At 46.9% G+C, this 15,939-nt stretch overlaps 1 protein-coding gene across 10 annotated transcripts in view; it reads left to right on the top strand.

The window, feature by feature from the left end:
• POU2F2 (POU class 2 homeobox 2) overlaps nt 1–15,939 on the top strand; it is a 105,629-nt gene that overhangs the window by 64,881 nt on the left and 24,809 nt on the right. For 8 of the 10 annotated variants that reach the window (XM_082232658.1, XM_082232661.1, XM_082232663.1 and 5 more), the window contains one exon: nt 15,062–15,127. In XM_082232658.1, coding sequence (XP_082088784.1) covers nt 15,062–15,127 — 66 coding nt within the window. Of the gene's footprint in view, nt 1–3,181; nt 3,291–10,803; nt 10,928–15,061; nt 15,128–15,939 lie in introns of those variants that run through there. The other 2 variants (XM_082232664.1, XM_082232656.1) reach the window with 2 other exon arrangements.

Here is a 15,939-nt window from a genome sequence, read left to right as displayed (position 1 = left end):
TATTCCAGCCCCTGGGCTCTCTAAACTTACATAAGCAGCTGTGGATATGTGCTTTTAACTCCCATACACCCAACTAGTCTAAGCCTAAATTAGTAGAGGCATGTGTGTGATTTTCTGGACTTGAAATGGGTTAGAGCAAAGGTGTACAAGATGGGATGTAAGCAATTTTCTGTCTTGGGAAATTGTTATTCATGGGTTTGTTAGGGGCACAGATTGTAGGTGTGTCTGGGTGGCCATGTGTCACAGTGTTCCTGGATATGTGTGCGCACAATTGCTTTCTCATGTGTTTTAGGGGCTTTGCCCCTGGGCACAGTCTGGCCTCTCAGTTGCCAATCCTGAAGGCAAAAGTGGGATGTGGATAAGCAGAACATGTGGCAATGAGACTTGGCAGCTGGTGAGCATGAATTGGGGCCTTTGCGCTTCAACCCTCACTCCAGAGTGGCTCTCTGGCAGAACAGTTGCTGATCTGAGCTGTGAATACAAATGGCTTGCTCCCACGTAGACATCGCATATAAGGGGTTCATGGAGAATAAAACTATCAATGGCTACTAGCCATGATGGCTGCGCTCTTTCTCCATTGTCAGTGGCAGTAATGCTTCTGAATACCAGTTGCTGGAAGCGAGAGTGCTCTCTTGTGCTCAGGTCCTGCTTGCAATCGTCCCAGAAGCATCTGATCGCATCTGGTTGACCACTGTGAGAACAGGATACTGGACTAGATGGGTCATTGGCCTGATCCAGCAGGCACTTCTTACGTTCTTATCTTGCATATAGTAAATAAATGATCTCAGGTCAGACTACTTGCATTACGAAAACCTCTAACCAATGATAAATCCATAATTATCACTGTCTGTATTTCTCTGTTTTTTCTTTCCTTCCTTCTCACTTTTAACAACTCCCCCCCTCACTCCATCCCAAGCCATGTATATCTTTACCTGCAGCTCCAGATAATTATTTCATACATCTGATGAAGTGGGCTGTGGGCTCGGTCATAATAAATGTACTAGTCTTTAAGGAGCCGCAAGACTCTTCATTGCTTTTGCTGCAAGAGACTCGCACAGCTACCCCTCTGAAAAAAGCAAAACTCAGGGTACTCCTGGCTGTCCAAATGTGTGAGACTGTGAGTAGTAGTGTTTGGTGGATGCACTGATGCTTTTGTGTGTGTGTGTTCGTGCATGTGTCACATTGCCGAGAGCGAATGTGATGGTCATCATGTGCAAGGGAGAGCCGTTGGGTGGGACCGTGCTGTCTCTCAGACTGGAACAGGCCACATCGCCACAGGTGAGTGTGAGAACTGGTGGCATGCTGCTTCCCCCCAGTGGTGAGTTGGCAAAAATGCAGAACCAACTGCTAGCATCGAGCAGCAGCTATCTGTTGTCTTACTTACTTGGCTTTTATGGGGTTTAGAGCTTATCCACATTTACCTTTTGCCCCACTCATTCCAGGCATAGGTCCATGCTTTCAAGCACTGTGTCTGATTGAATGCTAAAGAGCGGGCTTTTGCAGGGAAAGCTCTGGGACAAAAAAAGGGGCGCTCGGACTCAGAGCTTTAAAGTGTGGACCGTGTCTGGAAAGAGCAGAGGAAAGGTAAGTGTGGATAAACCCTGAGCCCCAGAATCTGTTTCTAATGCCAGAGGTCAGCCCTAGAGCATATGATGCAATAAGAAAACTGCCTCTGAGTATAAACAGAGTGGTTTTCTCTCATCACCAGTTAACCACAGCCAGGCCCCACATTTCTGATGTTTGGGGCGGGTTTCCAGGGTTCATCAGTCTGGAGTCACCCCAATTGTGAAGACAGAAAGGTGGTTCTTGTCCCTTCAGGGTTGAGTAGATGCCTCACCATCTTAACATAATAAGCTCTACATTGAGTTGTCCACAATGAGCTGTCAGGATATTCAGTTAAGAAGACCATCATTATGAGATTTCCTGTAAGAGGTAGGATGGGATTAGGATTGCAAGGTCCAGACCCTCAGAGATTGCATTTACCGTTTCAGGGCTGTTTCTCTGTCTTATCATCCAGACAGTCTGAGTCCTGCTGTACCACCTGGGGACCCGAGGCACTTGCCTAGGGCTGTGTACACATTACTGGCTTAAAACACAGTTAGGCTGCTTGCCCCCCCCCCCCTAAAATCAGATCGAAGCTGGTTCTGGTTGGGGGTTGGGGGAATGCATAAGAATGTAGTTTTTCCTAAGAAATGACAAGGCAGATCAGATACAGAATATCTATGGATTGTGACCAACCTGGTGCGAACGCTGCTTCCCAAAGCAGTGGTGAGGGCACACAGGATGCAGTGCAAACAGGATTGTGTGTACACAGCCCTGGACAGCATTTCTCCAGCCACCACCAAAGGGGTTCAGTTTCCTTTTCCCCCAGTCCCACATTAGCACACATGCTTCCGCTGCTAAGGACATGCCAACCAATAGATAGGGATTGTGACAGCAGCTGCAGAAGGAGTACCTAGTAGGCCTGGGAGCCAGGTTTTAAGGATTGTCTGGATGAACAAGTCCTTGACCCAAGAGAACTAAAGCCCACTGAGAGGAGTCAGGGACAGGGGCAAGCTGGAGGTCGATGGGAAATGTGTCCTAAGGCTCTTGACAAGCTATTGGCTATAAGCAGTATTTGAGGTGGGATGTAGGACTGGAGTTGCAGGATCTAGTTTGTGTGTGTGTTTTGGGGAGAGGAACTGTGTTGCTGTTTTAATCTTTCAGCTAGCATGCCAAAAAGATTATAAATGGTCCCACCCACATTGGGGTTTGGGGCTGGGCATTATTCCAGATTCAAGAGAAAATGTGTCTGTGCTCATGCCCAGGTATGTAGTACAGCATGTGTGAGAGAATGTGGTGCCGTGGTGAGTGCATTTTGCATAACCCTTCACACCACATCTCTGTTGGGTGTCCAGGAGTGTATGCATCGGAGCCCTGGGTATGGCAAGCACAAAGGGGAGGGCAGCACCTGTGGGCAACAAGGGTAACTGGCAGGTAACACACATGCCCACGCACATGTGTTTGTTGTGTGCCAGTCCTTGCAGGGTTCTTTGCTCCCACCCCCCAACATACCGCTATGGCTTCTTCCTCCCAGCTGCTTCCTGCCACATTCACTGTTCTTGCTTCTGAAGCACCAGGGGACTCCCCCGGCTCTGCCCCAAGCTCAGAGGCCCTTCCTTGTCCCGCCATCCGCTCTTCCCCTCTCTGGAAGAGGTGCCGGCTGTCAGCGGCAGGCAGGGCTCTCCAATGCTCTCTCTCCTGCACCAGAAGCATCGTTGCCATGGTGAACTCAGGGCTGTGGGCGGCAGGTAAGTGCCAGAGGATATACTGGTGCCAAACTGAGTGCATGGGCCACAAACAGTGCTGCCCCTGTCACACCCCACTTTCAGCACTTTTTGAAAACTATTGTCTATCGCCAGCCCTGTCTTCTCTGCAGCTCAGTGCAAAGGTGAAGGGAGAGGATGGGGTTAGGGGAAAGAAACTCCAGTAGGCCTGAGGTCAGGGCTGGAGCATGGAGTTGGGGATAAGCGGCAAAAGCACACTGGGACTTACGGATGAAAAGTATTTGAAACAGAGGGGAGCATTCTAGCTTTTCTCTAGTGGGACTCCTGTGCCCAAGAGCTCCCTGCCAGGCAGAAAGCCAGCTGGAATGTTTTTGTCCCTGCATAGAGATGTGGGCTTGGGGGTGGGATGGTGGGAAGCACCACACCTAATTTCCGCTGTTAAAGTCACAGGAGCCCTGCTGGGGAAAAGGTGGCAACCTGACTAAGAGCACAGGCCAAGACTTCCAACTTTGCAAGCAACCACAGTAGCTGTGCCTTCAGCAACAACTTGATGTACAGCCATTAGCAAGTGATGCTTATCTCCTTGCTGCGAAAAGTTTCACTTGCTGATTTCTGCAGAGTGAGGTACTGTTAAAAGCACAGGCTCTGGTCACTATGCAAACCGAGCTGGCTGCGAGGGTAGTCCCAAACTTATTTCTATCCTGCAGCGCACTGATGAAGAACCTGTGGCCCTTGTGATGTTGCTGGGCCACAGTTCCCTTTAACCCTGTCCATTGAACGAGCTGGCTGGGGTTGACAAGAGCTTGAGTCCAACGACATCTCTAGAGTCACTGCTTCCCCACCATTGCTGCATAACTGTAGATTGAAGCAAACAAACCAGTTTACTCTCCCTGTTCCCCTCAGGCTTCCAAATTTCTGCAAGGCTTCCTGAAATCCAAGGAGACAGCAGGCTGTCCCATGCAAAAGAAGACACTGTCCCTGTATCTGTCATAGCTGCTTGCACGGTACTATTTTTGCAGGTGCAGGAGCGAAAACAGATTCCCATTCCTGCAAAATGATTAAAATGGCTCAGAGCTCTGCCTTCCTTTGTATCTGGCTACCTTAGCTGTTTCCATCCCAGTGTTTTCCTGCAGAGGGTGCTGTAGAGAGCTAAGGCAGGAGAATGAGGACCGGCTGCTAGGGGTAGGAGGAGCGCTGCCCGGAGGCTGGTTTCTGGGCTTCTGTTTTTAGCTGGGGTTTCAGTAAATTGGAGTCTGTTTTTAAAACATCTAAAAATGTGAAAGGGAAGCAGAAGTGAAAGCCAGCAAAGGGTGGCCGGCAGTTTGGAGGACTGCGGTGGAGGAGGGGAGAGGCTGGAGAAGCATCATCTCTCAGGTCCAGCTGTAGCTGCCGGGTTCCCCTGAGAGAGAACTTGTGCAAATTTAAGAGCCATAGTGAGGAGGAAACTCCTGAAATTATTTCATGAGTGACGTGACAATTGGTAAAATTGCCACTTAAAAAAAATAGGCCCTGCTCCTGTATCTCTATAGCAGTAATTCGAGATTAAGACATTCAGCTGGTGAAGCTTTTCTGGATGTGGAGATAAAACTTTCCCCAACAGATTTCTGAAGAAATTCTTGTATGTCTGGCTGCTGTTAAAGGCAGAGGGGCAGGACCCCCTGAAAACGTCTTACTTCCCTAAAGCAGCAGTCTTGGGCCTTTTCAGATTCAGGACGCGCTTTTTCACACTGCTGTACAACTTCAGACCCACTCTTCAATTTTCTGCCATTTGTACGTTTTTCTTCTCCCTTTGTTTTTCGCCATTTCTGGGCTCTTCCTTAGTGTCAACATCTTCAGATGGGATTCCATCGCATATTGACACATTCAGGCTGCACAATTTGGAGTTCTTGCTCAGCAAACCTGCTTCCCCAAAGAAGCAGACTTTCTGTGGTAAGCAAAGTGGAAACCGTATGATGACATCCTCTTGACAATAAGGATGACAAAATCTACCCATTCGGGTTTCTCGGAGTTTCTCATTTTTCCAGTCTTAAATGCAATTCTCCACATTTCCACATGAGCTTGCAACTTAAAGAAGAAGAAAAAGTTCTCACAAAAACTCACCAGCATTTTAGTGTGAATTTTCCCTAATATATGCACACATGTCTGTTTGTGTGCAATTTTACCTAACTCAGAGAACTGAATTTTGAAGAATGGCTGTGTTTTGGTTTGTGTATTGTTTTGGAAAGTACGTAAAGTATGTAAATTCATCTTTAAATAAGAACTGAATAGGATCCCCCCCCCCACCCAATCTCTCTTTGAATCAGTGTCTCCTGCAAACAAATCAGAATAAATTCTCAATAAAAAGCCAGCATAGTCTAACCTCCTTGCAAACAGATCAAGATGATTGCTCAAGAAATAGATTGTTTGGAAGCAACATCTCTCTGCCTCTCTCCCCTTATCTTCTCCAATTGTCTGTTTCTCTGTGCGTTTCTTTTCCTTTTTAAAAAAGACAGTAAGCAAAAGAGTTTTGGTGCCTGTGGTCTGACCAACTTTAGGTGAGGGTGCAGTAACTCACTTTGTGGGTACCAACCCCACCGGTTGACGACCAGCGCTGAAGCATCTTTGAATGTGGGATGGCTCAGTTGGTAGAGCATGAGACTCTTAATTTCAGGGTCACAGGTTGGAGCCCCCACATTGGGCAAAAGGATTCCTGCATTGCAGGGGGTTGGATTACATGACCCTTGTGGCCCCTTCCAACGTTACAGTTCTAGGATTCTATGGATGCTACAGGTATTGGGGACACTAGCTGCCTTCAGACAAGTCTGAGAAGACTGTAAAGAACAGAATTGCCAGATTGTGACCTAGAGAATTTACTTCTGCTTTAAACCATACTCACATAGCAGAAGACGTTGCTTCTTCTGGGCCTCCTACCCTAACCTTTCCCACATCTTGCTGCTGAAAGAATGAGAAAGGAGGATGGAGGGCAAACAGAGGACTGACTGGGGCAGGAGATGCAGCTGGACACGCTTTCACTGCTTTTGTGTGGTTAAAAAGTAAAAGGTAGAATCTCTGGGTTGTAACCTGATAGCCATAGTGTAAAAATATATCTCAGATACAAGCAATCCTGTTCATAAACAATATGTTTCCACACACACCTGTTACTCACTTCGTGCACATAGATGCACACAGCCATGCATAACACCCCAAGCACCTCGCACGTGCACACATTACCACTTTTAGTGCTGCTGTTTCAGTTTGGTTGAGTGTCAGCGGTGTGCTAGGCCCTGTTCAGAATTTGAAAGAAAAGTAAAAATTCGGTAAGAGAAGCCTTTGCAGTAGGACAGAGTTTTAGTTGTTGTTGTTTGCAGATCGCAACACATTTTTCCTTCGATCCGTATACTATTTTTATATTTCTTGTTTATTGAATATATTACTCGCTTTTTAACCAAGGCAAGCCAAAGCAACCTACAGTATATAAACAAACACATCCATGAAAACCGGCATAAAAAGACAAAGAAAAATCTGAAAGGCAGATCTATTTTTTTTTAAAGCTAGATTAAAACATCCCACCCACCAGGGGTGCCAACTTGAATAAAATATTGTGGGGGCAAAGGTAAGCCCCACCCCACAAAATTGATAACATGATGCAGTGCGCGCACACCATTTGAATGGGAATGCCCATCAACTTTGTGGGGACCCGGCCCCCTAAAATATTTTATTGTGAGGGCCAGTGCCCCCACAACCCCCAGGAGTTGGCTCCTATGCCACCCACTCAAAGCTACAAAAAATTAAAAGCCAAAGGCCTGGGGGAAAAAGTACAGTAATGTAATGTAATGTATTGATGGTGCCAGGCGAGCCTCACCAGGGAGAGCATTCGACAAACAGGGAGCCACCACTGACAGGGCCCGTTCTCCTGTTGCTGCCCTCTGGTCCTCCCATGAATGGCCTCAGAGGACAATTTCATGGGTTGGTTCATATGGGGAGAGGCAGTCCTTGAGGTATTGTGGTCCTGAGCCACATAAGACTTTATCTGTCAAACAAACACTTTGAATTGGGCCAGGAAACTAATTGGCAGCCAGTGCAGTTGGGCCAGGATTGGTATTATGCGCTCAGACTGTACTTCCCCAGTGAGAAAGACCTCTGCAGAACTACCTCCTTGTACATGCCACACAAGTGTCATTTCTCCTGTCTTTTCGGCACCTAATTTTTCAGCGCCTTCCTTTTTTCATAAGCCTTTTAAGCAAAGATTTTTAGATGGTAGATATACCTGATTTGAATTTCTATTAATTGTTTATGTTTTTATTCTTAATTATTTTGAAATGTTTTCATAAGCTGAATACGTAATTGTAAATAAATAACAGAGAAACTGACATAATTCTTACAAACTGTCAAAATATTTTAGGGCTGCCACATTTTCATCTTGCTGGGCTCCTGCGTCTTTAGCATTTGTTAGTCCTTTGTAATATTTGATCCCGGAACTCCCTGACAGGCAGAAATTCAATACTGAAGGGTTCTCCTATCCACATCAGAAAACGTGTTGCCATTTAAATTTTCTGTTTGTCACAAAAGTCTTGCCAGGAGTTTGGTGTGTGTGTGTGTGCACATACCAATTCCTGATAGGGTTTGATCAACAAAATCTAACCCTTTGGGGTTTAAGAATGGTACTTTAATTCCTTGCATTTGTAAATTGAATGAACGAGCCCATTGATGGGAAGGTGCATTTAATCTGAAAATATGGCTCTTCCATTTTTAGTACTGAATTAACAACATTCAAAGAAGGTGAGTTTGGATGTCATGTTTGTGTATCTTGTGGGTGGGCGGAGGGACTTAACCCTTTAGCTTTTTATTTTTTCTCAAAACCAGCTTGCTTGCCTCTTACTCATACATACCTACTGCCTCCCCATTATCTTTGATCAGAGGTTATAGAAACTGCTGATTTTTATCATTCTCACTATCGGTCGCCTTACTGTAGGTTGCTTGCAGCAATGAGTTCCACTTATACTGATCGTTCTGTGTACAGTGCTGCCACCTGTTTCTCCTGCAGTTACTCTCCTGCCTCTAACAGCAGTTTGACACTCAGAAATGGAGTAGGTGAACTTTTGCCCATCATTTCATCAACACAGCAGGAAAAAAAGCTTCAGCTGTTTTATTTCTGCTTGTCATTGTCATTTTAAAAGGAGGCAAGCTAATTGTGAATATTCCTTAGTATCGTTTTGAACCTTCTTTAACTTCTGATGTTGCTTCACATCTACATCACCCCCTTCTAGATATTGATTGCCATGAATCCCATGGAGATATCATGGAGGGGAATGGTTGGATTCTGAGGATGAATGGGTGGAGCTCGGGGAGTTGGAAATGGATGACCTTGGGGAGCGTGCTAGTGAAAAGGGGAATGTGACATTGGGACCCTGAGATGTGCCTGAGCCTGAAGAGTAGACCAGAAGTCTAGGGAGTGGAGAGCTGGATCCAGGGCAGGGTTGGCAGAGGGCTGTTTCACTGCATGACATCAGACACTCCTAGTCAGATCAAGCCAGTGTGAACCAGCCAATTTGCTTGCAGTGAGGACCAGGACAGTTTGATCGAACCCCTACAAGCCCAGACCTCACATCAAGACTGGTGACCAATAATTGCATGGCAACAACTAGGACAACTTCATTGTAACCATGGTCAAGTCCTTCCAGCACCCTTACAAGAAGAAGACACCCACACGTTGGCTTTAAAAATCAGAGGCATGGGAGAGAATCAGTGGGTGATTACACCAGTGCATTTAGACTGTAGGCCCAGGACTGGAATTGAAATGAAAAGGTTTATATGCTGCAGTACCAGTTGAGGCTAAATGATGAGATCCTTGATGAATTGGGGCAAACAGCTCTGCCTGGCATCTGATCAGCCCTCATTCAGCTGTGCCTGAAAATAGGCGGTAGACCTGAAGGTTGCCTGGAGTTCCAGTACCACGCTCCAGCACACATTTCCCATTGTAGTGTGTGAACATCGTCAGTTTCAGGGGAGGAACCTATTGCAGATCGGATTAGCATGTCCCCGGTTGATGGAGGATAAGAAGACAGGAAGGTGAAAGAAGTGTGTGTGCCTCTGTTGTGGGAAGGTGAGGCACTGTGCCATGGTATGTTCAGCCAAGGTGGTTGTCAAGACTCTGGTACTAGAAAACTCAAAATCCTAACTTTGGTAGAGGTCTGGGAGCTGGGACCAAAGAAGGAGTGTGGATCTTCCCAGAAGGCCCCTGAAGCTCCACCACCACTCAAATCAGCCATCACCTTGCCTACTGTCTTGCACACCCCTTTGGGGAAAGGGGTGCCTACTTGACTTGAGTCATGATAGACTCAGGACCCTCTAGCAATTTCCTGGATTGGGACATTGCCAATCAGCCGGGCATTGGTTCATGGGAGCTCAGTGAGTCACTCTTCATGGATGCCATTGACAGTAGAGCAACGGTGCCTGGCACAATCATGCGGGTGACTGCACCTGCTACTCCTGAAGTTGCTGGACTCCCAAGAACCTGGCAACCCCACCATGCTTTCCCATTATGCTGGGGGCTGCCCTGGTGCACTCAGCACAACTTGTGCATCTCGTGGGGGCAGCGGTCCCTGGCATTTTCACTTCTATCAGCAATACTACAAGAAAACAGAGGATGTGTTTGCTGCAGCCACTGCACTTTCTTCCCCTGAAAACACCTTGCCCCCTTTCACAGCAAACAATGACAAACTCCCAGCCAAGTATGACATCTTTCAGGATGTGTCCTGCAAGAAAGAGGCTGGCAAGCTACCATCACACTGTCCCTACACTGTGTCTATGGTACCGCAGCATCCCCATCGCCACTGAGATGGACCCAGGCATAGTGTGGTTTGAGCAAGCAGCCACATGGGGTTCACAAATTACTCCTGGAAGTTCATTGTCTCCTTCTCTTGCCTCACTGTGCCATTGACCAACTGCCTCAAAGGTGGGAAATCCTTTCAGTGGACCGAGAAGGCTCAAGAGGGTTTTCATGGTTGAAAACAATGCCTCTGATGTGCCTATTGGGGTAGTGTTATTGTAGGCCAACCAAGAAGAAGGAGTTGGTTCTGTGCGCATATGATTCTCAGAAACTGACCCCTCCCAAGCAGACCTGCTCCAAATGGAAGAAATGAGGAAAATGCACTGGAATATGTGGGATAACGCTCACTTGACGAAATGTCATCTGATCTCCCCACAACCAAATCATGATGAGTACTTATTAAATAGCCAACATGGCCAATCTTTCTGCAAACAAAGCAGCCTAGATGCTCATTTAAAAGGTTGCCTGGAAGCGACCAATAACATTCTTATCATACCTACTAATAGTGAACTCATGAGTGCCATTCCCTAGGAAGCCAAAACAGCAATAAGGGAGGTATTAGCCAGCTTGGAGGCATCTTGTGCATTGCAAAAGTAGTTTTTTTGGGGGAGAGACCCCAGAACAGCACACTCGGTAGTTACAGAATTTTGAATGTCCACTGGAGTGGGGATGAAATCAAGTATCTGGGGAAATGGCATGACTGGCTGGAACCCTGAACCAAGAGCATTTTGCTCTGCAACATTTTATTGCATGTCCCACTTATTACCCAGAATGTTTTGTTTATTTCTCTCAGCATGGGGCTAATTGAAGGGTGCTGGAAGGCAGAGCAGGAAGGAGAGTTTGGGGAATCTTGGTGTGTATTTGACCCCATCCGCACTGTACATTTAAAGGAGTATCATACCACTTTAAACAATCATGGCTTCCCCCAAAGAATCCCCTGGGAATCATAGTGCTAAGAATTGTTAGACCTCTATTGTATTCACAGAGCTACAGTCTCCAGATTTCCCTGGGAACAGGGATTGATTGTTGAACCACTCTGGGAATGGTATCTCTGTGAGAGGAATAGGAGTCTGTCTGTTATTCCCCTCGCAGTGCTACAATTTCCAGAGTGGTTTAACAGTCTACCCCCTCCTCACAGGGAATTCTGGGAACTGTCATTCCATGAGGGAAATGAGGGTTTCCTAACAACTCTCAGTACAGTGGTGCCTCGCAAGACGAAATTAATTCGTTCTGCGAGTTTTGTCATCTTGCAATTTTTTTCGTCTTGTGAAGCACGGTGTCAGGAAAGTTTTGGAAAAGCTTCAAAAATCACCAAAGTCTTTAAAAACCTCAAAAAAGGCTACCACACCGCGTTCTATGAGTTGCTCCTCGAAGTCAAGTCGCAACTATATTAACGGTGTTAAGAAAAAGGAAACAAACTTGCAAGACGTTTCCATCTTGCGAAGCAAGCCCATAGGGGAAATCGTCTTGCAAAGCAGCTCAAAAAACAAAAAACCCTTTGGTCTAGCGAGTTTTTTGTCTTGCAAGGCATTCGTCTTGCGAGGTACCACTGTACCCTTAACAAACTACTTTTGCCAGAATTCTTAGGGGGAAGCCGTGACCGCTTAAAGTGCTTAAACCGTATGGTGTGAATGTGACAGATGCCTGTGGCTAGTGCGACTCAGCAGCCAACATCTGGAGGGCCACAGAGCCCCCAGCCCTACACACATGAGTGCTCAGGCCAGCCCACTCATGAGGCAGAGTGAAGCAACAGCCTCGGGTGGCAGAATAGTGCGGGGTGGCCCTCCCACAAGGTTGCATGGCAGCTTCCAGTGGCAGCTTCCAGTGAGATTTCATGTTTCCCAACGCATGCATGGCAAAAATTCTCCTTTCTGGTGGAGTTAGGTGATCAAACTAACTCAGGTGAGAGTTCACCTCAGAGTAGTTTGCCCGTTGGCAGGAACTCTCTGTGCCACACTGCCTGGCTGCAAGTGGAATCCTTGCCCTCCTCTACCATCCCCACAGCTGCTCCCCCCCAGATTTCTGATCAGGTACAGAATACGGTGCTGCACGTTGCCTAGAGGATGTGTTTTATGAGGTGACTAATATAACTAATAAATAAGCGTGGTAAAATTCTCCTCAGCCTTTGACAGGATGATGCAGGGCACCGATACAGATGACCAAACTGCACCCTGGGAAACGAATAACTGTTTGTATATCGTCTTGTCAGGAGAATTTTTGCCACACGGAAGGTAGCAAAATGGTTGCCTGTGATGGACTTAATGTGCAGCTACCACTGTTACACATGCACTTCAGCTACAATTCGTTGGATGTTATTCATTTAATGAGAGGACCCAACTCAGGGGGTGGCCCCACTTTTTCTTGGACTCTCCACCCGTCAACTGCCCCCCACATCGCATGCTGAGGTCTAGCCTAGCTCAACAGGGCTTCCTTATTAGAGTGTGACTCATTAAGCATATGCAAATCAGACAGGAACAGCCGGTGATAAGGCTCCAGTCTTGGGGGTGGGAAACAGAAAAGACATCTTAAGAGGAAGGCAACTCTCTAACCCCCCCATCCCTGTCCTGCACTGCAGGGCTGGTCCAGGTAGGAGCTGGAGGGCCAGGAGAGGGCAAAAGAGACCCTGGAAGCAAGGAGGGCGTTCCTTTTTAAAAATTGCTTTGGGTGAGGCAGCTTTTAGGCCAGACTGGAGCGAGAAAAGCAGTGTAAAACCTGCTCACTAAAGCTTTCCATTGTGAATGGTGGGGGTGGGGGGAGAGTTGACTTCGATCACTTTCAGTTATCATAGTATGTAGGCCCAGCCATGCCCGAAATGGTTACAGTTGTGTTCCTCAGCTGGGGCTGGTTGTTATTAAGAAAGAAATTTCCCCCACTTCAAGCTAAGATACGTGCAGTTCTAGCATGCGACCAAAAGTGCCCAGAGCGGGGAAGTCCACCCACTGACTTTCCCCAGTTGCATCCAAATCACGCCTTCCCCTCCCAGGTACCTCGCAGTGTTGCGCGTGCCTTGTTTGGCTGCATCTACTGGCAGCACGTTCACTAAGGGCAGGATTAGGTAATTTGATTTGTGGGGATCTTGGGGGCCAGGAACTGATATGGATGACTTTGTGGTTTTAGCAATCTGTGGAAGTTTTGTTTTGTTTTGTTATTTCTATTCCCCGTTTCTCAACTTCGTGAAGTTGGGCAAGTGGTTGCCTAGGCCCTCCTCTTGCAAGGTTTCACTTTCTGATCTGAGCTGCTGGGGTCTCCCCAAACATATTGGGCCTTTCCAAAGAGTGTTCTATAGAATAGATTTTCGTAGTGCTAAAGTCACACAAACTAGGGTCTAGCATCTGTAGTGCAATATCTTACTCCTTTGCAGTGTAGCTTGGGAGGTGGTGGGAAGGAGAGGATGTAGCGTATGTTGGAAAGCAAAAGTATGCCTCTTTTTATTTATTTTGTGCACATGATCCATGTTAGAAAAAAAGCAACCTTTAGCTCTCATCTTTGCACCTTCTGCCATGCCATGCTATTTGGACCCAGTTATGTATAAATAGGGGTATGGGAAAGCGGGGAAGGAGTCAAGTTTGTTGGTGATGCCAAATTATTTAGGAGAATCAAAAAATTCAACAGAACTAAATGAAAAACATGATGGCAGTAAGATTGCAAAATGAGATGATGATGATGATGATGATGATGATGCAAAATGAGATGATGATGATGATGATGATGATGATGATAATAATAATACCCTGCCCATCTGGCTAGGTTTCCCCAACCACTCTGAGCAGCTTCCAGCAAAAGATAAAAACATAATAAAATGTCAAGCACTAAAAACTTCCCAATACCGGGCTGCCTTCAGATGTCTTCTAGAAGTTGGGTAGTTCTTTATCTCCTTGACATCTGATGGGAGGGCGTTCCACAGGGCGGGTGCCACTGCTGAGAAGGCCCTCTGCCTGGTTCCCTGTAGCTTCACTTCTTGTGGGAGGGAACTGTCAGAAGACCCTCGGAGCTGGATCTCAGTGTCCGGGCTGAATGATGGGGGGACCACCTCCTGCAGTGAGCACTGGAAGGGAGTATAAGTGGCCTTTAGAGGCCTGGTCCTCTAATGGATATTCCTCCTCTGAATTTTCCGCTTCCATTAAAAATAGAAAGAAAATATTGTTTTTACTTGCAGGAGGTAACTCGGAAAAACATGCAAGCTATTGCTCACCAAAAAGTAAACTGCTTTTCAGTGTTGGCCACTGAAATGTCTTTCCATTATATTGGTCAAGATATAGTAAGACAGAGATGGGAATCTGCCAGAAGTTATTAGACTCCATTTTCCATCAGCCTTAGCCAGCAGGGCTAATGGTCAGCAGGGCCGGAGGCTCCAGAGGGTGGCACTACTGCCACTGTGCATCCACTGCATGCCACCTCCAGTTGCCCACAGGGCACAAACTGCTGCTGGGTGACCTCTTCCTCCTCCTGTTCCTCTGCCACTGTGACTGTGTCCTCCCCACTGTTGCGTCTCCTCTTACACCGCCTGGAGGCAGCCTGGCAAAGCTGTGGTTTGCTTGGCTGGCAGGTGGTCTGCTGTGTAAGCTGTGGAGAGGTGGGGATAGATGGGGGGCTGCGGCGGAGGAGCAGGAGCAGGTGCCGAGCACTGGGCAGTAGATGCCCAGCGCTGATGAAGATCAGGAGTGGGCAGAGGAGGGGGGATAGCTCCAGGGCTTTTGTCTCAAGCAGCAAAACGACCTGGGCTGGCCTTTAATGGTCAGGGGTGATGGGAGATGGCGTCCAATAACGCAGGAGAGCCACAGATTGCCCATCCCTGATCCAACTAGGCATATATTTTCAAATTCTATGTACTGTAAACGTTACTGTATTGATATTTAAATACTTTAGATTAGTATTTAGGTTCTGGGTGTTCTGTTCTGATTCCCCCCACTGCCGCTTGGTGTACCGTCACAATCTGATGTAGCGCTCACCCCCATTTTCTTTCCACCCCCTTTTCTTTCTCTCATAGAAGTAAGAATGTCTAAGCCCCTGGAGCTGGAGAAGGCGCGGCTGGAGCTGCAAGAGGAGCACACAGGTAGCAGTGCCTGGAGGGAAGGGATGGGGATTTGGTCGTTCATTATAATTTTTATGAACTAGCAAAATATCTGTCATTATGAGTTTTGAAAAGTGGGTGGGGGATGGGAGACTGCTGTGATGTGCACAGTGATCTCTAGAGTGATCTCACCTCAGTACAGACTTCTGCGCTCCCCCGTCACCCAACAACGGTGCCCAAAAGCCATTTTCCTTTGTCCCATAACCCCACAGTTGCAGGGAGACCATGCCTCAGCTTTCATTTGCATTGCTCTGTCCTGAGTTCCATTCTTTGGTCCTACTGGAATGTGACAAACTGACTAGCTTAGGAACTAGCCTTCATATAATATACGAAACACATGTTTTGTGATATGTACACTTCTTGTTTATTTTGTAAACTGCCCTGGGGTGATCATCTCCTCCTCCTCCTCCTCCTTACTGTTATTGTAAAATAAATCCTCCCAATGTTCTGCATTTTAAAAAGTTTTTCAGACCCAATAAATTAGACTAAGCAATAAAAATGCAACTAAGATAACATACGATTTGCACTAGCAAGTTTTTGAATGAGTCTTAGTGAAGCAAATTTGGGGGAGAGGGGCAAAGTTACGCATGATGAAAAATGGTCATGTGGGGTGTCTGGGGGCTGAGAAGAGAAGCAGTGAGAAGTCCTGAAAGTGATTGTTTTAGGGGAGCAGAAGGAATGAAGCAGAGAATAAATGTTAGAAGGAAGGCTGGGTGGAAAGAAGCAGCCAATGTTTGGTACATGGCCGTGCCACTTACCATAACTGTTTAGTGGGCCAGATTACCCCTTGGTAG

The sequence above is a fragment of the Podarcis vaucheri genome, assembly GCF_965113315.1.
Source record: "Podarcis vaucheri genome assembly, chromosome: 7".
Taxonomy (NCBI): Eukaryota; Metazoa; Chordata; class Lepidosauria; order Squamata; family Lacertidae; genus Podarcis; species Podarcis vaucheri.
Note: the sequence above shows the minus strand (reverse complement) of the source record. Positions and strands in the feature narration are given on the sequence as shown.